This window comes from Chiloscyllium plagiosum, unplaced genomic scaffold (assembly GCF_037043375.1).
Source record: "Chiloscyllium plagiosum isolate Xiang-an unplaced genomic scaffold, Cpla_swu_hap1 HiC_scaffold_37, whole genome shotgun sequence".
NCBI classification, from domain to species: Eukaryota; Metazoa; Chordata; class Chondrichthyes; order Orectolobiformes; family Hemiscylliidae; genus Chiloscyllium; species Chiloscyllium plagiosum.
The window spans coordinates 57,918,991-57,942,895 of NW_028270175.1; the positions used below are offsets into that span (position 1 = coordinate 57,918,991).

General features: G+C 40.9%; 1 protein-coding gene across 1 annotated transcript in view; it reads left to right on the top strand.

Moving 5' to 3' along the window:
* The window catches only part of LOC148139819 (putative G protein-coupled receptor 139), a 164,380-nt gene extending 143,201 nt beyond the window's left edge, over positions 1–21,179 (top strand). Inside the window, exon 2 of the mRNA XM_087980678.1 lies at positions 20,272–21,179. Coding sequence (XP_087836804.1) covers positions 20,272–21,179 — 908 coding nt within the window. The remainder of the gene's footprint in view (positions 1–20,271) is intronic.
* The last annotated feature ends 2,726 nt before the right edge of the window (positions 21,180–23,905 follow it).

A 23,905-nucleotide genomic window follows, 5' to 3' on the forward strand; every position in this document is an offset into this window, starting at 1 on the left:
ACTAAACAGTTTCTCACTGCCTTTCTGAAATGGAATTGAGGAGTGATCGATATTCTCCAGTTCCCACATAACAGAAATGTGATTGAGTTACCTCCTCATATCCCATAAACAGTCTGAAGCAATTTTGTATCCTTCTGCATTTTCAGTGCAGCAGACTCGATGGGCTAACTAATCTTTTTTTTCATTGTACAAAGATTTCTGGGAGCTGTCTAGTGTCCATGACAACTCTATCTGCAGGAAGGAGAACTTGCTGCAACTTCTCAGAGATAGCATAGTTCAGTTGCAGAAGAAGTTGGACATACAGAGGCGCATGCAGGGGCAGAAAGTGTGACAGGCATAGTTACGAGGAGTTATTCACATCACAGGATCAGTCACATAGATTGGTGGCTGCCAGGAAAATCAGAATGGTATTGCAGGAATTTACTGTGGCTACTCCCCTCTCCAACAGGTATATTGTTTTGGCTACTGGTGGGGTGGATAGCCTCTAAAGGGAATATAACAGCAGCAGCCAGGCGTTTGGCACCACGACTGACTCTACTATACAGGAGCGTCAGACAAGATCCAAGCAATAGTGGTGGCAGATTCGCTAGTTAGGGGCACAAGCAGTCATTTTAATGGACACGTTGGAGAATCCAGGATGGCGTGTTCCTTCCCCGGTGCCACAGTCAAAGACTCTGAACTATTGTACAAAACGCTTAAGGGAGAAGATGAACAGATAGCCGTCATTCTGCATATTGGTAACAACGATATTGGTAGAAAGAGAGTTCAGGTTCTGCAGAGTGTGTAGTGGGAAATAAGGAAGAGGATGAAAAGCAGGACCTCGAGGATATTCATCTCTGGCTTGCGAACAGTGCCACGTGCAAGTGAGGCAAGGAAGGAAAAGAAAGGACAGATGAATGTGTGGCAAATGAACTGGTGCACGGGGCAAGATTTCAGGTTCTTGGGTCATTGGGACCTCTTGTGCAGGAGGGCTTACCCGGGCAACAGGGATAGGTTGCACCTTAACTGGAGTGGAACCAATATCGTGGCAGGAAAGTTCATTAGTGCCAGTCGGGAGGGTTGAAAATGGAGTAGCAAGCGGCTGGGAACCCTCACACCAAGAGACATAAGTCGGGCTGAATTTGTTATGTTCATCTAAACGTGTCTGTTGAAACTGTTTGTGGGTAGTCCAACTATAGGAGGGGACATACTGGATCTTATGTTGTCTAATAAGCCTGACCAGGAATCTGATCTTTCAGAAGGAGAACATTCTGAAAAATGTGATCACAACTCCTTAGGTAGTAAGATAACTAGAAATAAGGATAAGTAGGGATCTTGTAGAAAGATACTAAATTGCAGGAGGAAAAATCGTTTCACTTGTATACAGGAGCCAAGGAGTGTTATTTTGGAGGAGCTGTTACCGGATAAATTCACAACTTACATATTGAAATTGTTAACATACCTGCTGATAATAGTTTGAAATCGGCATGTCCCAATAAGAGGATTGAAAATCACGGCAATGTGAAGGACCCTTGGCTAATGAAAGAGGTTGTGAATTTAGTCAAAAACAGAAAAATGGAATAAATGTAAATATTAGGAAACTAAAATCGGACAGACCCATGAAGAATATAAACAAAGCAGGAAAAGAAACACAGCAGGGACTTAAGAGAGTAAGCGACCAAGAAATAACCTTGAAAAGTAGGGTTAAAGAGAATCCCAAGGAAATCCATACATTCATTAAAAACAAGAGGATAACTGGGAAGAAATGGGATCACTCATGAATAAAGGATGAATCCTGTGCTTGGAGGCAGAGAATGTGGGCAAGGTCCCAAATGAACACTTTACGTCAGTATTCGCGCAGGGGAAGAGCATGGAGGATCGTGTGATTTGTGTGGAGCATGCTAATATGCTGGGGCATTTTGAAATGGAGAAATCAGTGGTTTTGGGTCTACTGAAGGAAATTTAAGCTGTATAAATCCCCAGTGCTCGATGGTATCTGTCCCAGTATTGACAGAGACAGGGAAGGAGATTACAGCGTCTTTGATAAAGATCTTCTCATCTTTCCTAGCCTTGGAAGAGCACCCGGTGGACTGGTGAGTAATTAATGCTCTTCCTCTGTTTAAGAACGGAAATACAGACAGGTGAGACTGAAATTGTGGTTGGGAAGCGATTAGAGAGAATTCTTAGGGACAGGCCTAATTAAGACAGTCTGCATAGTATTGTGCAGGGTCATGTCTTACTACATTGTTGAAATTTCGAGGAGGAGAAAAAGGTGATCGATGAGGGTAGAACAGTGAATGTCGTCTATATGAATTTTAGAAGGACTTTTGACAAAGTCCCTCATGATAGGCTCATCAAGGCATGTGATCCGTGGTGACTTAGTTGCCTCGATTCAGAATTGGCTTGCTCATAGAAGGCAGAAGATAGTGGAGGAGGATTATCTTCATGCTGGAGGTCCGTGACTAATAGTATTGCGCAGGGATCCGTGCAGGGACCTCTGCTGCTTGTAATATATGTAAATATCTTCGATGAAAATGTAGATGGGTGAGTTGCTAAGTTTGCAGACGCTACAAACATCCGTGGAATTGTAGGTCGTGCAGGAGTTTGTCAAAGAAAAACCGTGGGATTTTTGATCAGTTGCAGATGCAGGCGGAGAAATGGCATTTGCACTTTAATCTGTGTAAGTATGAGGTGCTGCACTTTGAAATAACAAACGTCAAGGGCAAGTTTACAGTTAATAGCAGGAGTGATAAGGAAGGCGTATGGCATGCTTGCCTTTATTATTCGAGAATAAGAGTCAGCATGGCATGTTGTAGCTTTATAAGATATTGGTTGGACACATTTTGTGGATTACATTCACTTTGGTCACAACATCACAGGAAGGCTATAGAGGCATTGATGAGTGCGTAAAACAAGTTTACCAGGATGCTGTCTAGATTAGAGGGTATGAACTGTAAGATAAACTCAGGCTGTTGTCTTTCGAGCATCGGAGGGTGGGGGGAGAATTCTTTTAAAAAGTCTATAAAGGTATGAGGTGTATTGAAAGAGCTGAGAGTCAGAATCTTTCACAGAGTTGAATTATCTAGTTTTTGGAAGAACTCTTGTGAAGAAAGAATAAGAGTAATTATCTTGGTGTTGATATTTACGTCTCCAGGTATCTTACCTGAACCCACCATTAGGCTCCCCAAAACCGGCGTTGCCGAAATTGTACTGAAACTCTTAATCTGGATTTTAGAAGAAGGAAGAGCAGCAGCATTGATGGGAGTTATACACCAAATATTTGGCATATTATAGCAACAGGAAATTAGGTATGTAAATTTATGGGTACTACCCATAATGGACAAATTCAAGTTTCATTTAAACTGCATGAAGCAAAGTGAATTCTAACAGAGTCACATAGACATAGAAATGTACACACGGAAACAGACTCTTTGGTCCTACTCGTCCATGCCGACCAGATATCCTAACCCAATCTAGTCCTACCTGCCAGCACCTGGCCCATATCGCTACAAACCCTTCCTATTCATAAGCCCATCTAAAAGCTTTATAAATGTTGCAATATTACTAACCTCCACCACTTTCTCTGGAAGAACATTCCATATACGTACAACGTTGTGCGTAAAAAAGTTGCCCCTTAGGTCTCTTTTATATCTTTCCCCTTTCACCCTAAACCTATACACTCTAGTTTTGGACACCACCAGCCTAGGGAAAAGACTTTTGCTATTTATCTTATCTATGCCCCTCATGATTTTATAAACCTCTATAAGGTCACCCCTCAGCCTCCGACGCTCCAGAGAAAATAGCCGTGGACTAGTCAACCTCCCCCTATACCTCAAATACTCCAACCCTGTCAACATCGTTGTAAATCTTTTCTGAACCCTTTCAGGTTTCACAACATCTTTCCGATAGGAAGGAGACCAGAATTGCACGCAATATTCCAACAGTGGCCTAACCAATGTCCTGTAAAGCCACAAGATGGCAGCACAACTCCTGTACTCAATACTCTGACCAATAAAGGAGAGCATACCAAACGTCTTCTTCACTATCCTATCTATCTGCGACTCCACTTTCACGGAGCTGTGAACCTGCACTCCAAGGTCTCTTTGCTCAGCAACACTCCCTAGGACCTTACCATTAAATGTAGAAGTTCTGCTAAGATTTGTTTTTCCCCAAAATTCAGCACCTCGTACTTACCTAACTTAAACTTCATCTATCATTTCTCTGCCCATTGGCCCATCTTATCAGATCTTGTTGTAATCTGAGGTAACCTTCTTCGCTATCCACTACATCTCCAATTTTGGTGTCATCTGCAAACTTACTAACTATACCTCTTATGCTCACATTCAAATCATTTATATAAATGGTGAAAATTAGTGGACCCAGCACCGACATGGCACTGCACTGGTCACAGGCCTCCAGTCTGAAAAACAACCCTCCAACACCACGATCTGTCTTCTACCTTTGAGACAGATCTTTGTCCAAAATGGCTAGTTCTCCCTGTATTACGTGTGATCTAACCTTACTAACCAATCTCCTATGGAGAATCATGTCGAAAACCTTACTGAAGACCCTATAGATCACTTCTACCACTCTGCGCTTATCAATCCTCTTTATCACTTCTTCAAAAAAGTCAATCAACGTTTTGAGACATGATTTCCCATGGACAAAGCTATGTTGACTATCCCTAATCAGTCCTACAGGATTATCTCCAACAACGTGCCCTCCACCGAGGTCAGGGTCACTTGTCTATAATTCCCTGGCTTCTCCTTACCATCTTTCTTAAACAATGGCACCACGTTAGCCAATCTCCAGTCTTCCGGTACCTCACCTGTGACTATCGATGTTACAAATGTCTCGGTGAGAGGCACAGCAATCATTTCCCTAGCTTTCCACAGAGTTCTCGGTACACCTGCTCAGGTCCTGGGGATTTATCCATTTTTTATGGATTTCAAGACATCCAGCACGTCTTCCTCTTTAATATGGACATTTTTGAAGATTTCGCCAACTATTTCCCTACATTCTATGATTTCCATGTCCTTTTCTACAGTAAATACTAATGCAAAATACCCGTTTAGTATCTCCACCATCGCCTGCAACTCCACACAAAGGCCGCCTTGCTGATTTCTGAGGAGGCCCTTTTCTCTTCCTAGTTGCCCTTAAACAATGGAGAACCAGTGGATGTAGGATAGTTAGACATTAAGAAAGATCTTTTAAGGGCTCATACAGTGTTTCAGAGGATGAAAATAAAATGAAGGGTGTTGGGAGGAACACATGGAAATGGAATGGTCAAAGTTAATTTTCTATTCACTTGAAGTGAAACGGAGTAAAAAGGTAACGACATCCTGCACCAGTTGGACAGAGTGTCGGTGCGATTGTACCTTAAGCATTGTGTACAGATCAGTTGTTCCAATTTAAGAACGAACATACTACCCTCAAAGCAAGTGCAAGGTATGTCCTTCATATTAATCCCACAGCTTGTCTGGTGAAGAAACTGGACTAGTGTTTCCAAGAATGAGAGGTGATCGCAGTGAAACTTAAAGAAAAAATCACACAGCGGGGATTGACTAACACAGGGCCATATAGAAGTACAAGCAGGCAAACCTAGGGATGATTCAAATATCTTCTACAAGTGCATCAAGCAGAACAAAACAACCAGGGAACAATTACAGTCTTTTAGTAGCTAAGGGGCAATCTTTGTTTGAAGCTGGAGAGCATTGATAGACTGTAACGTCAATGCTTCACATTTGTTTTACCGGGGAGAAGGAGGATACAAGTAAAGTGATTGGTGGTTTTGCTTGGTATCAAATTGGACAAATTTACAACTTCAGATGAATTGAATCTTAGGCTGCGGTCGAAGATAAGCGAGGAAAGGCCCTGACCCAATCTTTTAAGTTGAATCTAGACACAGTGAATATGCTGGAAGATGGGAGAACAGCTAATGTGGGTTTCATTTTACAGGAAAGATCATAGAATCCCTAAATTGAGGGAACAGACCATTTGGCCCAACACGTGGACAATGTGAAACCAATCTGAAGCCCGCCTCTCCTACAGTATTCAATTGTCTATCCAATTACCATTTCTTTTCCTTTAAAGTTGAAGAGTCTGCTACTGTTGCAGGCAGGCCTTTCTACGCCCCTACTACTCGCTGAGTAAAGAAACTACTTCAGTGATCTGCCCTGTATCTATCACCCCTCAATTTAAAGCTATGTCCCCTCGTGCTAGTCATCACAATCCGAGGAAAAAGGCTCTCATTGTTCACCCTATCTAATCCTCTGATTAACTTATATGGCCCCATTAAGTCACCACTCAACCTTATTCTCTCTAGCGAAAACAGCCTCAAGCCCCTCAGCCTTTTTTCGTAATACATTACCTTCATACCAGGAAACACACTACACCCCTTCCAAAGCTTCCAAATCTATAATGCAGTGAACAGAACTATACATAATACTCACATGCTGCCGCATCAGAGTTTTGGACATCTGCAGCATGGCCTCATGGTTCTGAAACTCGTTCTCACTACTCATAAAAGCAAACACACCACATGCTTTCTTTGAAACCATATCAACCTGGGTGACAGCTTCCAGGCATCAATTTATATGGAGAACGAGATACCTCTGTTGATCTACAATACCAAGAATCTTAGCAATAGCCTAGTATTCTGCATTCCTGTTGGTCCCGCCAAAGTGAATCAATACACTTTTCCACGTTAAACTCAATTTCCTTAATCTCAGCCCAACTCTGCAGCTTATCTATCTCCCTCTGTAACTTACAACATCATTCGGCACTATCCACAACTCCACCGACCTGAGTGTCATCCACAAACTTACGAACCCATCCTTCTATGCATTCATCTGGATAAACAGGTATAAATGAAAAACAGCAGTGGACCCAAAACAGATCCTTGCGATATACCATTAGTAACTGACCTACAGGATGAACATTTACTACCAATGGAAACCCTCTGTCTTCTTCCAGCTAACCAATTTCTGATCCAAACTGCTAAACTACCCTCAATTCCATGTCCCCGTATTTTGTTCACTAGCCTACAGTGGAGTGCCTTATCAAAAACCTTACTGAAATCCATATACAACACATCAACCGTTTTACCCTCATCCACCAGTTTGGTAACCTTCTCAAAGAACTCAATACGGTTTGTGAGGCACCACTTACCCTTCACAAAACCGTGTTGACTATCGCTAATCCACGTATTCCTTTCTAAATGAATATAAATTCTATCTCCCATAACATTTTCTAAAAATGTACTCAGATCTGAAGTAAGCCACACTGGTTTATAAATGCCACGGTTTTCTCTGCTCCCTTACTTGAACAAGTGGACAACATTTACTACACTCAAGTCTTCGGGCACAATTCCTATAGTTAATGATGACGAAAAGATCAAAGTAAATATCTTGGCAATCTCCTTCCTCGCCTCGCAGAGAATCCTAGGCAAAAGCATTCTGGCCTAGGGGACTTCCTTCTTGTACCCTTTTCAGAATTGTTAACACCTCCATCTTGCGAATCTCAATCCCATCCAGTCTATTACCCTGCATCCCCGTATTCTCCTCGACAACGTTGTCTTTTTCCAGTGTGAATACTGATGAAAAATATTCATTTAGCGCTTTCCCTATTACCTCATACTCTGCGCACAACCTCCCACTACGGAGCATGACTGGCCCCAATCTTGCAGTCGTCATTCTTGTAATACTGAAAATCCTGCAAAAAGCATTAAAGGTTTCCTCGATCTATGCACCAAAGAATTCTCATGTCCCCTCCTGGCTCTTCTTAGCTGTGTCTTTAGGTATTGTTCTGGCTAACGTATAACTCTGATACGCGCTAAATGAGCATTCATGTCTCATCCTAACATAAGCCTTCCTCTTCCTCTTGAGAAGAGCTTCAACTTCTTTAGTGAACCACGGGTCCCGCGATCAACAATTTTCTACCTCCTGACAGGTGCAAAATTATCAAAGGCACACAAAAGCTGTTCATTGAATAAACTCCACATTTAATTTGTGTCTATCCCGTGCATTTCTTTCCCCATCATATGCACCTTAAATCTTGCCTAATCGCATTCATAATTGCCTTTCCCCAAACGATAACTCCTGCCCTGTTAAATATACCTTTCCCTTTCCAGCGCTAAAGTAAGCATAAACGAATTGTGGTCACTATCACAAAAGTGCTCACGTGCCTCAAGTCAAACACCTTTCCGCTTTAATTTCTTAGTACCAAATCCAATGTGGCATCACCTCTTGTTTGCCTATCTACATATTGTGTCAGGAGACACAGTATGTAGGTTGGAAGGTTAATCAATAAGCAGATTAAGACAGCAATTTGAGTGTTTCGGAAGAATATATTACAAGGCTGATAAGAGTGAATTCTAATAGCTTCTAAGTGCATGCTACAGAAAAGGAAAGAGAAAACAATTGCAACTTTCCGACAATCTGAAATTGGAGAATGTAAAATTGGGAAACTTCAGAATAATGAAGCAACTACTTTATTTCTATCTTCACAGAAAAGAACAAACAAAATAAAATCTTCCCAACACTATTTGGATATTGAAGTATGGTGAGAAAAAATAAATAGAACAAAACTAGTAAATAAATGGTTTTGGAGAAATTATTGTGACTGAAAGTAATGGGACATATTAAATTGGCATCACATTTGAGAAACTGACTGAGAGATAAGTTATGGAGAAGCAATAGATGCAACTTCCATTTCTATTTTCTGAAATATTTTTGATAATGTCCCAAGCTTCCTGTACAAAATCAAATTTTCGGGAAGGGGGCGAAGATATGGAAATAGTTTTAGAATAGGAGAGCCGAAACAATGTTTATTTGGAGTGACAGGCTCATTGAGTATCATAGAGATTGGTGTTTGGACCCCCAACTATTCACAATACGTATCGAACATATGGTTGCGGGAATCAAATCAAATATTTCCAAATTTGTTGTTAGCACTGAACAGTGTTGGATTGTGAGTTGAGAGGAGGATTTAAAAAAAAAGCTCCACAGTGATTGAGGCAAATTGAGTGCTTGGGAAAATACATGGCCATTGAAGAGAAATGAGGCCATTCTGTTGAAAGATGATAATAAATGCCTTCACTCAGAAATTGATGAACATGCAGAATTCCTGAGGAATGGCTCTTGTCTGAAACGGCGATTTTCTTGCTCCTCGGATGCTGCCTAACCTGCTGTGCTTTTTCCAGCAACACACTCTCGACAGTGGCATTCTCTGCCACATTAGGTCGTGGAGGTCAAGACACCGAACGGGAATAAGGATTTCTACACACTAAAGGGAGAGAGATTAAGAATACTGTGTGAAGGTAGGACCAGCCATCATTATGTTAAATGGCGGAGCAAAATCGATGACCAAAGCGACCACTGAAATTCCTATGTCATCTTTCAGACATTTATTCGTATGAAGGGCTCGGGACATTTCTGTGAAAAGTGCATTGAGATGTTCGGTCATAAACTAGCATGGGGGAGGCTCAATGGGTTGAATGGCCTACTGCGTTCACGATATTTCTGTGCAGTCTGTGGTAAAGCTCTCTAACCATCGTGTCAAGCTCTCATATGTTAGGAAAGAGGTCTCTGCAGGGTCGGCACAAACGTATTCCTCGTTCTGTTTTCCGATGCTGAAGCTGGGCCGGGTGTTTTGTCCAGTTTTATTATTTAACAAGTCGGAGCACTTTGATACAATTTAGTGCTTTGCTTGGCCTTCTCAGAGACCATTGAAGAGTTCATCGTTTGTTTCTATGTCTGTTGCCACTTTTAGGCTAGACCAGAAAAGCACCATAGTTTTGTTTCCTGGAAATACATTGCTGAATCAAATTATTGTTTACAATTGGAATTGGCTTCAAGGTCTCTATTACTAACACCAGATTTTCGATCTCCATATTTAATTAATTTTTTTTTAATTCAACTAGCTTCCAGAGTACTAGTCAGGATGAATAATTCAGTGACGTTTCCACAACAGCATCATCCCTCCATGTGGATCTATCAGAAACAATACTGAGCAGGCTATTTCTGTGCTGCTTGATGGCTCTGTCAGAACGAACTTCTTCCAAGTTGGCTGTTGTGATGGTAGTGAGGGAGTGACAATCGATCACATTATAATTATTCTGCTTTTCGGGGCTGGATATAGTTGAGATATTTTTCGCAGTCATGTAAACGTCAGAATTTGAGCTCAAATGAAACATCCCCCTCAGGGACAAGGCTTGTTGTGCAGCATAAGCCTTCAGTCCAGTTTCAGGAGTGGTGTCATGACTTTATCGTATGTGCTGTGTTCAGCTGTTTCTTAACGTCACGTGCAGCGAATTCATTGATTGAAGATTGATATCTGTGATTTTATGGACATCAAGCCAAGGGTAATATGAATCATCCACTCAATTCTTCTGACTGATGATGGTGTAGATATTACATCCTTATCTGTTGCATTCATGTGCAGATCTATGCCATTAAATCGGCTAGGGATATTTGTGGAGCCTTCTCCTCCAGTGAGTTATTTACGAGATCATCACAGTTGATAACTGAATTTGGCAGCACAGAGAGCTTACATCTAATATATTGCTGTTGTGGATCTTCCCCCCTCACCATCAGCTGATGGTTCTGCCGTTTGGAATATAAGCAGTCAAGTGCGGTAGCTTTAATGGGTTATCATCATTTTTGCTGCACATAGTTCTGACCCTGGTCTGACCCTCGTCAATGAACCAGTGATTAACTTGATGGTAGTCGTAGACTGCAGGATTATCCTAGGCAAAAAAGTTCAACATTATGTTTCAATATCTTTCTGCTGCTTCTCTTGTCTGCCGCATAACATGCATGACTAGTTTTGATGTGCGCTATCTGCAAGGAAATACCTGCAACGCTATTCTGCTGCAGGTCTCCCAATTCACACCAAGACCCGTTCACGCATCACTCCTCTACTCAGTGAACTACTCTGGTTTATGATGTTGTAATGTTTCGATGTTAATTCCTCTGAATGTCTCTCTGTGGTGTCACGCCGTCAGTTTGCCGCATTCATCAAAACCCATTAATATATTTATCTGAAAATTTTCCTATCCAGTGTTGGTATCATTCATGTTTAAAGTGAATATATTGCCCTCTGTTTCTCTCCCTGAACATGATTATCATTTCTCTTGTGCCAGTGGTGCCAGACTTATTTCGTATCTAATGAAATATTGTGTTGCTGTCACATCCCTGCGTATGGCGCTATATGCTAGATTGTGTGTTTGACCAGTTTGGCACACATCTTTAAACTTGCTTCAAAACAAAAATTGCAGGAGAAACTAAGCATGGCTGGCAGCATCCGTGGTGCGAAAGCAGCGTCGAAACTTTGAGTTCAGTGTCCCTTCTTCAAAGCTCCCAGATTGTCCAGTAAGTTTGGATTTTGTTTCAGATTTCTGTAATATCAGAGGAAGGGGTGTAGGCAGAACCCAGGACATGGGTTCGTCACAGCGAAAGGGCCTGACCACAAGAGTGAGGTGGTGCTAAAATCTTAATGGAGGAAAAGCAGGTTATTTCAGAGGCTTCCCAGTGGAATGTGGCAGAATTGGAAAAGAAGTGACAGAGAGATAGAACCTATGAAAATGTATTCATTCTCAGCTGATCGTGTGTTCAACACATAAGGTAGTTCCCTGGAATGATTGAAAAGAACCGGACATCAAAAATCCAGATTTTTGTCTGACGCCTTGTCGCAAGTTGGATCTGAAAATAGATCCAGCGAAGGTCGGTGGGTGTATCGTGAAAGATATTTAAGCAGGTATCTCATAATACACAGAAATGAACGATTCTGTGGGAAAAAAAATCAATAAGTAGATGAACTACCCATGATTCCCAAGGGCTGTCAATGATACTTCCAAACACAAATGGAAAAACTCAAATTGGCGAGAATTAGTATAGACAAGATTTGGGACGCATAATTTTGGAATCCGAAGCAGTTGACATGAGTGAAATTAAGAAGAAAATTTATGCTGAACACATATTGGCAAGAAACATCAAAGCAAGCAGCACAAGCTTTTCCATGTATGTTTAAAGACGTTCAATATATGCGATTTGTGAAAGGGAACTCATATTCTTTCATATAAAGTTTTGAAAACTTTTATTGGAGTTAACTGGAAACATAACAAGCAGACTGGAAAACGGGGAACTGGTAGACAATGCACTTGGCTTTCCAGAGGTTTTTGATTACACGCCAGAAAATAAAGTTTATTACATAAGAGCAGAGCTCACCATATGGCAAACAATGCATTAGTATGGAATGAGTGTCGGGATTAATGATCCTTATCAGTTTAAAAAATGAATCTACTAGATTATCAGTCCTATGGCGTGAGTTATTTAGAATCGATACTGATAGTTTGACTGAGAGAGCTGAGTGCATTTTATAAAGGAGATTGCAGATGATGCAAGGGTAGATGTAAGGGCATGCTGTAATATGGAAGATAATATTCTGAAAGGTGATATAGAAAAGGTTAGTACGGTTTCAGTTTTAGATTTATTCTCATAGATACCTAAATACTGTGAAATGTGTTGTTTTATATTTTAATCACTAACAAATGGATATGATTGTATGAACCGCAAGACAGGCTGTCATTAAATAGGGAGGACTGAAAAAAAGAGCAGTACGAAGCGAATAGGAATTTCCTGAGTATAAAACAGAAAGTTAACATGCTGGAGCTGCAAATATCTAGATTGATACATTCGGCTGATTCCTGCGTTGAAAGTGTTGATTTATCAAGAATGTCTAAGTAGTCAGCCATTTATTCAGTGTATTGAAAAGTGTGACGGTTGATAATACTGAATCCTACAAGATACAGACAGAGATTGAGAAGGTAGATATTGGAACATGTTTCCAATCCTAAGTGGAGTCTCGAATTCAGGGACTTAGATACAGAATATGATACGTCAATTTAAAACTGAGATGAAAAGACATGTCTTCGATCAAAAGATAGTGACTGCCTGGAAATCCCTAATCCAGGGAGTTGTGGAGCCTAGATCAATGAAAGTATTTGTATTTGATATGGATGGTTGTTTAGTTTTTTGGTGAATTGAGAGGAAAAAATGAGTAGCCTGAAGTTGGGTTTGAGCCCTGGAACAGATCAGCCATGCTCTTATTGATGGTGAATGTCATACTGCTGTTCATATTGCTAATGGTCTTATGTTACAGACTAGACCAAACTCCATCAAAATATTCGTAAGATAATTTTCAAGGTAAATGGAAGGTGTTGCATTCCAGATACAAATCAATTGGTCAAACTACCAGTTTTAAATCAAAGCACGCTTTACTTATCCACTATAGCTAAAATATAACAAAAGAATGAATGAATTGGATTGTCTTAATCCTCTGGGGGAAACTTAACAGGAAGACAGATACAGTAACTATTACAAAATAGTAACAATCCGAAGACACACTTTACGCAAAGGCAAATTCGGACAACCGATGTTTCACATGCATTCCCGTAGCAGGCAGATAACCTCCAGCCTTTGGGAGAAGACCCCAACTCAAACTACAAAATAATACCAAAATTCCAGATTCTGTCGGAATTAGATAACACCAGTTCAGGCTGCTTCCGTTGCTGCAACATTATAGAACTCAGTGCCTCACAAGCTGTTTATGCTAGTGACTCTGGTAGACTGCTTGTAACCTACGCCTCAAATAATCTCTTCACAAAAGAAATAGAAAAGAACATCTTAAAGTGACAGTATCTTCACTCTTATGTTCAGTTATTGGAAAGAATTTGGTTTTGTAGCTGGAGGTCTCGTGTGCAATGTTGAATTCAATGGGAACAGAGGATTTAGTTGAGCTAAGACTGGGTGAGTTATGGGGGTTGTGTTCAGAGTGAATCAGGCACCACAGCATGACAAACGTCTGGAACCAGGGAAGAAAAGAATAAGGAGACACTTCATGAACCATTCTGGGATTTTTACGAGCATTTTCCAAGCCTATAATAAACCTTTGAAGTTGCATCGATCTGCTCCAGTATCGTATTTTCGAAGGGCAGAACGGAACCTAACACCAAAGGACTGATGAGCATAAGCACATTGGTCCCATTGACATTACTCCACCAGGATTGGAGATGATGGCCCATCTCATTGTGATCTAGAATGCACTTTTCTTTCCATGCACCATTACCTTCGAGTCACCAGTCAATGAGAAATGGAATATAGTCAGCCTGAAATATAGTGACAGGTTCAGCATTACTAATGAAATCTCTGACCGACACTGCCCCTTTCTTCCATTACCCCTGTATTCACAGAGCTATACTGTCGGGTTCACCCATCACCTTTGTTCTCATTGACACGCACTATTATGTTTACCTGTCACCCTTGCACGCCCTGATTAATACTGTCCTGTTCACCAGCATCCCTGTACACACTGATTTACACTGTCATGTTCACTCATCACCCTTGTACTTACAGACCAATACTGTCCTCTTCGCTATCACACCCGAAATCACTGATCTGCAGTTTCATCTGATTCGTTTACACCTCCAATTTAAATTTCTCTTTCCTGTGGAACACTTTATGGCGTCTTTCTTCCAATTAGTCTCATTTTCATCCCGTCCATTCCACATACTCCACTGCATTTTTTTTGGCATCTCAAAAGGGTTCAATTATTTGTTTACACTGAAAATGTTTCCCTTTGGTTTTATCCCTGATATGATTGGGGGCTCCGTCGAGTCGGAGGTGCCGGTATTGTAATGTTCGGAAACAGTGAAGTCATAAATCTTGTTCTACAATTCGCTTCCCACCTGTGTAATGCTCTGTGAGGGATAACACATTTCAGCAGCTTTAACTCCACTCTTTGAACCTTGTTCTGTGGGTTATTGACGAGTCCAAACTACCTCAAAACCTTTCAATAAAGGAGTCAAGTCCCTCATTTTGCTAGTTGTTTTACAGGGCCTGTAACATGAATATTCCAGAAGGGATGCAAGTTTTCAAACCACTCAGATTTAACCAAAACAGAATTTATCTACAAGATTACCGAATCCAACACAAACAACAGAGAAGAGAATGCACAATAACTTAAACAACCTGAAACCTCAACAGATTATGTAAAATTAATTGTGCTTTTCCAAATGGTTGCAACAATCGCCAAACTCGCACAAAAGGTAAAAACAAACACAGCGTCTTACAGGAGAGATGTCAGAGAGAGAGAGAGAGAAAGTGAGAGAGAGAGAGTATCAGCACGGACCTAGTTGTTTGGTTCCAGCAGCTTCAAACATTGCTGCTTGTGTGGTTTCAGTGAATAGGTTGACCGGAGAAAACAGAGCCGAGGGAACTGGCCAACTCCCTTTCATTGTACAAGTTTTTTCATAAAACTTGGAAGCCTTTTTGACTGAGGCAATATCTGTTAGCTATAATCAAATTAGTCATAAAACCCTTTAATTTAGGCTTTTCAGAGTTTGTGTCTGTTACGACGTCGCTGAAAAATATACAAGGACTACATAGCCGTGTTGAAGAAGCAGCAACATCACACGCATCTGTCTATTGAAATCTGTGTGGAATGCTGTCAACTGATCATGTGTTGTGGAATCCCGTTGTAGCATTGTACAGAACGGGGCGTCTAACTGGCAGCTCGGATCTTTGACTGATTTGTGAATTCATGCGGGAGCTGAATACAGATAAAGGGAAAGATTAGGTAATGAACAATACCAAATATTGAAGCTGATATTTCACAATACTTAGAAAATGGTGATTTTGCTCAACATGAAGGACACGATTAGAAGATTATTCACCTGTGTTGAGGAAACGCGGAAATGCAAGGATCAAATTTTAAAAATAACACAGGAACCGTAATGAAAACGAATGTTAGACCCAATGGATTGGAATTGCTTGTGGCAGCAGCAGAGTGTGTCTGAAAAACTAATCACGAGGAAGAAAATTCGTGAATGTAAATTCGCAAGAAACAAAGAAATAAACACCAAGGTTTCTCTGTGCATACACACACACACAGAGAGAGAGAGAGAGAGAGAGAGAGAGAAGCTCAGGTATATGTGGGACCCTTATCGGATGGGATTGAGAGGTTACTAATGGAACTCGAAAATGATAGTTAATTGTTTGCTTTTCATGGTACTGGACAATATACATATTCCAAAGCATATAAGCAAGGTATTAATGGGGGAAATATCTTGTAACAGGCCCTTTATTTTAACAAGGGACAGCGTTTTAAACAAAATAATGGGACCGAAGCAGCAAAGGATTACTGGGACTTTCTGGACTGTGTCCATGCGTTTTAAGTGAAATGTATGCAGAAATATTGGAGACACTAGTTGCAATATTCCAGAGCTTATTGGATTCAAGGAGGGATCCAGCCGGTTAGAAAACAGCTGAAGTGTTGGTCCCGTTCAAGAAGGGAGGAAGATAGAAAGCTGAAAATTCTCTGACATTTTGCTTGATATCCATTTTTTTGGAAAACATACTTGTACCCATTAATAAGTAAGAAATAACAAGGCACAGAATAAAATCTGAACATTTTCAAGCAGATTCAAAAAGGCATTATAAAAAGGAAAATCTAATCTGATAAATATACTTGGGTATTCTGAGGATCAGAGAAGTGGAGCTGATGAAGGGAATCGAGTGGATGTTGTGCATTTGTCTTTGCAGGAGATATTCGACAAATTGTTAAATCAAAGGTTCTTACAGATAATGGGAGTAAAGAATGAGGGTGGACTAAGAATTGCTTCTTAAGCAGAAGACTGAGTTCGCACTAATGGTTCTGTTTTTCAGTTTGGAAAGATATAACCAGTGAAGTACCAAAAAAAAAGTCCAAGATCCTCAATCGTTTATGAATATTTTGCACACGAAATAATGGAATGTATCCATTTAACTTGAAAATACAAAAACAACGGAAAGTTTCGTTGCAATGAGATCATAAACAATCCTTAATGAGGTAGATTGAGTTAGATTGAATGAGTGAACACATACTTTGCTGATGAAGTTCAATGTCAGAAAATGCGTTGTTATTTTGTCAGAGAAATCAAAATTCCTGTTTGCTATTTAAATGAAAAGAGACTGCTAAGAAACACAACACAAAGGGACATGTGTATTCTTGTGCACGAAACTCAAATCTTTAGCACACATGTGCAGTCAGGAATTAAGACAGCTAATCAAATTTTGGCTTTTATTGTGAAGGAGTTTTTTTTCTCATTTGAAAGGGAGGTCTTGTTTTAACTTCAATGGTGTTCGTGAGACTGCACCTGGAGTACACTTTATAATTTTGCTTTTGTACTTAAGAGAGGATATGCCAGCATCAGAAGCAGTTTAATGGAGTTCCGCGAGGCAGTTTCCTAACATGAAGGTTTCAACTCGTCAAGAGTTAAAAATAAGGACATTATGCATTAAAGTTTAGAATAATAATGAGTGAACTTATACAAAGTTATGACTCAGAGTGTGCTTCAAGAATAGATGTTACGATGATGTTTCCACTAGTACTAAACTATGTATCTAGGGGACTTACTTAAAGAATGAGAAACCACGCATTTAAAGTTAAGACGTTCGGGAATGTTTGAAATTCTGCACCTCAGACAGTTGTGGAGGCTAGATCACTGGAAATCTTGAAAGAGGAGACAGATACTATTTAGTATTTCAAGGCGTTGTTAAAATGAAGAGATGACACAAAAGCGAGGATGAGGTCCCTGGCAGATCAGACTTCATCTTATTGAATGGTTGTGCAGGTCTGAAAGGCTGTTAACTGAAGGCCTAACCTGTCTTTGACTCATGCTGTTTCCACCTCGTCCCTCCGGTAGTTTGTGTCAAACTATGCCTGAAAGCTGTACCAAGCACCTTGCGACGTTTTACTGCATTGAAAGTGTTATGCAAATGCAAGCTACTATTGTACGTGGTAAATCAATGAAATATCATAGAGGCTAACATTACTCAGGTTGGGTTTCTCAACCTTCGTGTATCCTGAACTTCGTGGTCGCTCTCAATCCTGAACATGCAGACACACTGCGCAACAAAAGTCATCGCATTATGCTTGATGATAAGTGATTTGTCTTTGACGACAAAGTAGACCTGCTGCTACTCGATATAATACCTAGTCTTTGCCCCAAAAGGGTCCTTCACCTTCAGCACCCTAATCAAGTCTGCCTCATTGTCCATCACCAAATACAGAATTTCCTATTCCCTAAGTGGGTTCTAACACAAGCTGGTCCAAAAAAACTCGGAAACATTTCACAAATTCCTTTTCTTCACATCCGCTACCAAATTGTTTTCCCAGCTTACCTGCACATTGAAGTCGCTCATGATAATTGTAAAAGTGCCTTCTTAGAAAACTTTAGTCTCCTGATTTATTTTCAGCTTCACATCCTGACTACTGCGAGGAGGCTTGTACATAAATTCTACAGGGAAAAACTTTTGCCCTTTGTAGTTCCTCAACTCTGCCCACACTGATTCTGTGCCTTCTGGTGATATCTCACTTATTCTTGATGATTTAATTTTATCTCCAACGAACAAAATATTCTTGCACGCTTTGCCCATCTGCCTGCCCTGCCAATAACTGATACAAAACAATCTCGATTATCCAATCAAGACGGGTGGGGAGTATTTTGTTCAGATAACTGAGAGTTCGGATAACACATTCTTCAGATAACGTGTAGAGTTTTTACAGGACCTTGAGATCTTGTTCAGATAATCTGAAATTCTGATAATTAATGTTCGGATAATCTGCGTTATCCAGTATATATTTGGATATTTATTCCCCAACCCTAGTCCAATAGCAAACTCAGCTCTTTGATATTGAGAACATTGTATCTGTCAAATTCAATCTGAGCTACAAGCTCATTTACTATGTTTCATGTACTGCATGCATTTAAGTCCAACAACCTTAGTGCTGCACTATCTCACTTGTCCTTTATCTTCTGTGCCTGAAGTTAGATTACTGTCACACTCTATCCTTTCACTTTTTTCTGGAAAATCTTTAAAAAAAAAACGTCCTGAGGCCTCCACTCCATTCCTTGTGCCCAGACTACTTTACTTTTCTGCTTGGATCCTGGTCACAGGTCAGTTCAGGTGGAGCCCATCCCAATCGTCAAGATACTTCCTGTCCAAGTACTGATGCCAGTGCGCCTGAAGTGGAACCCTTTTGTTCATACAATTAACCATGGCCTGGGTAATAATCCTGAAGTTATAAAGTCGATATCCTGCTTTTTAATTTTGTTCCTAATTCCTAATATTCTTTACACAGGGTTGTTAATTTAAATTTGTAATGAGACAACTGTATGGATTCTGCCATTGGTCAAATACAGTAAGGTGAGTCTAATGAGATAACTTCATCTCTTGTAAGTGCATCGTGATGCCAACTAAAGAGTATATTTTTGATGGCTATGTGCAAAACCCTCCTAAAATGGCTCTCAAGTGATCCAGTGGGATCTTATGGAATATATCGTTTGGAGAGTTTGCCATTGTGGAATGGCTCCCAAGCAAACGTTTGATGAAAACCAATGTAAATGGTATCCGAGTGTCACCTGATCAGTGACAAGAAGTCACGAGCTTGAACAGCAGAAAGTGCCTGTAACATGGACATGCGGGCGCAGTGAGATCAACCCTGAACTTACAGAATGGTGCAGCATTCATGATGCACCAGAATTATACGTCCAAGTGAATTTGGGGAAAAAAGAACGACTCTGCAGGTATCCATGGGTCTCATAATAGAGGAAACCTGCCTTTTCCTGATCAGGGAATTGTCTGGAACATTACAGGAAACATTCCATGACGGAACAGTCCAGAACATTGAATAACCTGTTTTTTTTAAACTGCTAGATGTCAGTTAATTGAACAAAAAATCAGATTACAAGGGAAGAGATCCTGTTCCAGGGAGAAGGAGACACTTTATCGAAGTCCTCTTTAGGCAGTTAAAGTGGCGAATATGATTTCCCTGCATTTATATTTCTTCACGACAGAGGATCGAACACAATGTAGAATAAAAGGCATAAACTTTCAACCTTTGTTTGTTTTCAAGGATCTGGGAGAGAATTCTTCAGGGCAGCAATATTTACACACTCCGTGTTAGGAATTGTAAGAAAATTGTGACTGCTCTCAAGTGGGTGGGAAAGTTTTCGAAATAAAAATCTGTTCTTGTGGATGCGTCTGTGTGTTTGGGGAGAAATAATTTATTTTTTGTTTTATGTCACATTTTTGTAAGTTCTACAGAAGTTACCATTTATTATTGCAGATCCAGTAATTTCAACATATCTTCGAATACAGTGATATTTTGAAAATCTCACTGGGTCCTTCATCCAACTGGTAACTTTGCCTCCAGGCTGATATGTAATTTGCTCGTTTTCTCTTCTCACAGTTAATTTAGTGACGATCTACATCCTGCTTTGTAAATATTGTGGATTGTCTCCATGTGTCAGTCGTTACCTGGGGGCCATGGCAATGGCGGATCTACTGGTCATTATCCTCGACCTGATATTAAGACACATTCCCATTGTTTATCGAGAACAGTTTTATTTCCGGCAGTTTATCCCTCTGTGCAATATCCACGCCGTCCTGCTTTATGCAGCCACTGACTGCTCTGTCTGGTTCACCGTCACTTTCACCTTTGATCGATTTGTGGCCATTTGTTGCCAGAAGCTGAAAAGTAAATATTGCAGTGAGAAAACGGCGGCTCTGGTTCTGGGAACAGTGACTGTGCTGAGCTGTTTAAAGAACATGTTCTGGTATTTTATGTTCGAACCTCAGTATTGGCTCTGGAACGACCCCTGGTTTTGTTATGTTCGATCAAACATTGATTACTCTCATGTCTGGACCATAGTCGAATTTCTCCATCACATGCTAAACCCGGCTCTTTCATTTCTTCTGATTCTGCTGCTCAATGTTTTCACCATCAGACACATTTTAGTGACCAGCAGAGCCCGCAGAAGACTCCGGGCTCACACCAATAGGGATGATCAGCGTGACACAGAAATGCAAAATCGAAAAAAATCCATAATTTTACTGTTTGTGATCTCGGCCAATTTCATCCTGTTATGGTCAACATTAATGGTATATTCCGTATGGTATCGGACGTATTTGATTGGGTATCGACATTTTTATCTACATGACTTTGTGCAGGAATTGGGCTTCATGCTGCAGCTCCTCAGTTGCTGCACAAACACCGCGATTTATACTGTGACCCAGACTACGTTCAGACAACAGATGAAGAATGTGCTGAAATATCTCTTTTGTCAAATATATCAATCAATAAAAGTCACTGGTTAATCAAAACATCAGGGACTTCCTTATTTCAGTTCAATCTTTCAGTAATTAAGCTACCTGTCACCATGGTAACAGACTGAGTATTGTCCCGCAGCGCGTTACAGGGACACATTTCAATGTTTCTATCAACTCGGGGCCAATGAGAAAAGGCAACAGTATATTTAACTTCAACTTGTAAATAATAAAAATGTTCATTGAAAGCTGCAGAGCGAAATATATGTCGCTTGTCTTTTTGTTGAAGAAACTGACATTGTCAGAAAGAGATTCGGCCCCAAGTCCTCGTCATCAGGGAATAGGAATGGGCCGGAGCTGAGCTCAAGAATTGGGTTTAAGTCAGCATCTTACTTTCACTTCTGAGTCAACTACTTTGCCCTGACCTTGACAGAATTTATCACTTTCCATTGTTCCTTCTCCATTCGGAGCTCGCTCTATTTATCTCTTCCTGTGATCGTAATCCTATTTTCTCATTTTTTCACTTCTCCCTCCCTCCCATTCTCCTTCACCTTCTAGACCTCGTCCATTCTATATCTACTTCCCAATCTCCCTCTTTCCTCATGCCTCATGCTCTCCAATCTCCTCTTCCCAGAATCGTCTGTCGAATGCCTCCTTGTCATTTCTCACCAACATTTTTTCTCTGACCTCTCCCTGCCCCACACCTGGAATCAGGCCCTTCGGCCCAACAAGTCGACACTGACCCGCCGAAGCGCACCCAACCAGACCCATTCCCCTACATTTACCGCTGCACTTAACACTACGGGCAATTTAACATGGCCAATTCACCTAACCTGCACATTTTTGGACTGTGGGAGGAAACCGGAGCACCCGGAGGAAACTCACGCAGACACGGGGAGAATGTGCAAACTGCACACAGGCAGTCGCCTGAGGCTGGAATGGAACCCGGGGCGCTGTGAGGCAGCAGTGCTAACTACTGTGCCACCGTGCCGCCCACGGGAGGAGGCTATTTAGCCCTTCGTGCTTGCTCCAACACTCATCACGATTATGAATGATCGTCCAATGCAATAGCCTCATCCGACTTTCGTTCCATAACATGTGATCCTATTCGCTCCAAGTCCTATATCTAGCTGCTTCTTGAATACATTCAATGTTTTGCAATCAACTAGGAGAAATGAGTAGCTCAGATGTTGGAGATCAGAGTCGAGAGTGTGGTGCTGGTAAAGCATAGCAATTCAGGTAGCATCCGAGGAGCAGGAGAGTCTACGCTTTGGGCATCAGCCATTCCTCAGAATGAGGCTCTGTCGGGGGTGTAGAGAGAAAAATGGGAGGGGCTGGGGCTGGGTGGACGATAGCTGCAAATGTGATATGTAGATGAAGATGAATGTTTTGGAATCAAGTACGTCCTGTGATGGGGGATTGAGTTTAAGAGCCAAGAGACCATGCTTCAGCTGTACAAGACACTCTTAAGGCTGCACTAGGAATATTGTGTGCAGTTCTGGTCACTGCATTATATGAAGGATATGAAAGATTTGGAAAGAGTTCAGAGGAGACTCTGATTTTGCCAAGCTTGGAAAGAAGGGCTTACGAGGAAAGGCTGAGGGAACTGAGGCTGCTTTCTTTGGAGAGAAGATTGTTGAGATGTGCCTTATAATGTGATGTACAAGATAATCCGAGGATGAGATAGGGTGGGCAATGAATGCTCTTTTCCTCGGTTTGTGAAGGCTAATATGAGGGGACATAGCTTTAAATTGAGCGGTGATAGATTTAGGACAGATATCGGGTTATTTTCCTCAGTCTGAGAGTAATAGGGGCGTGGAACGGGCTACCTGCAACAGTAGTGTGCATGGAACAGCCTGCCTGAAACAGTAGTCGACTCGCGAATAAACGGGCATTTGAATGGGCATTGGACAAACGTATGGATGAAAATGGAACGGTATAGGTTAGATGGGCACCAGATTAATTTCGCAGGTCAGCGCAACATCGAGGACTGAAGTATAACTGCGGTGTAACGTTCTATGATCTATGTAAACTACTCTGCACGGTTGAGAGCTTCACATTTGATATCAAAGTTCAAATTAGTCTTCATAAAGACAACTACAGTTCCCTTTTATTCCATTATATTCCATCCCTGCCCAATTCCAAAGGTAAATGATATTCCATCTGAGCACCTTTTGACATGAAGGAGATGGAATTTAATATGGGGGTACTTGCTGCCATTTAAACTACGAAGGGCTTTGCGAGAAATCTTTTTTTTGTTTTGTTTTTGCAAACTCCACGGTATCGTTCTTCATAAAATAAAGTTTGATAATCCTCAGGCAGCACATTGGAAGAGACTTTTCATAGCAATTTGTGTGGAATAAAAACAGAGGCTTCCTTTGTCATCAATCATCTCCCTCTTTCTATGTCCTGTCAATTCAACAAACATAACTCTCTGTTACCTTCCAGTTATGTCAAGTTTGCTTTCAAGATTTCTAAAAGCAATATCTTTGCGAAATGTGAGGTCTGTTTGCAGAGAGCTCAAACATGATTGAAGCCAGAGCGTCTCGGTTCCTATTGTGTGCTGTGGCCTAGAATTGCAGAACAGAATCAGCTGCCACAATTCCACAACTACCCTGCTGTCAAAATTTGGTGGACTCCTGGCAAAGATTTTTCTGACACTTCTGATGACTGGATTGAAATAGAAATTGAGAAATGGTGGCTGGACAGACAAAAGGATGTAGCATTAAATGCTTGATCACTTAAAATTATGGTTAATGTTCTTGACGTATATCCAA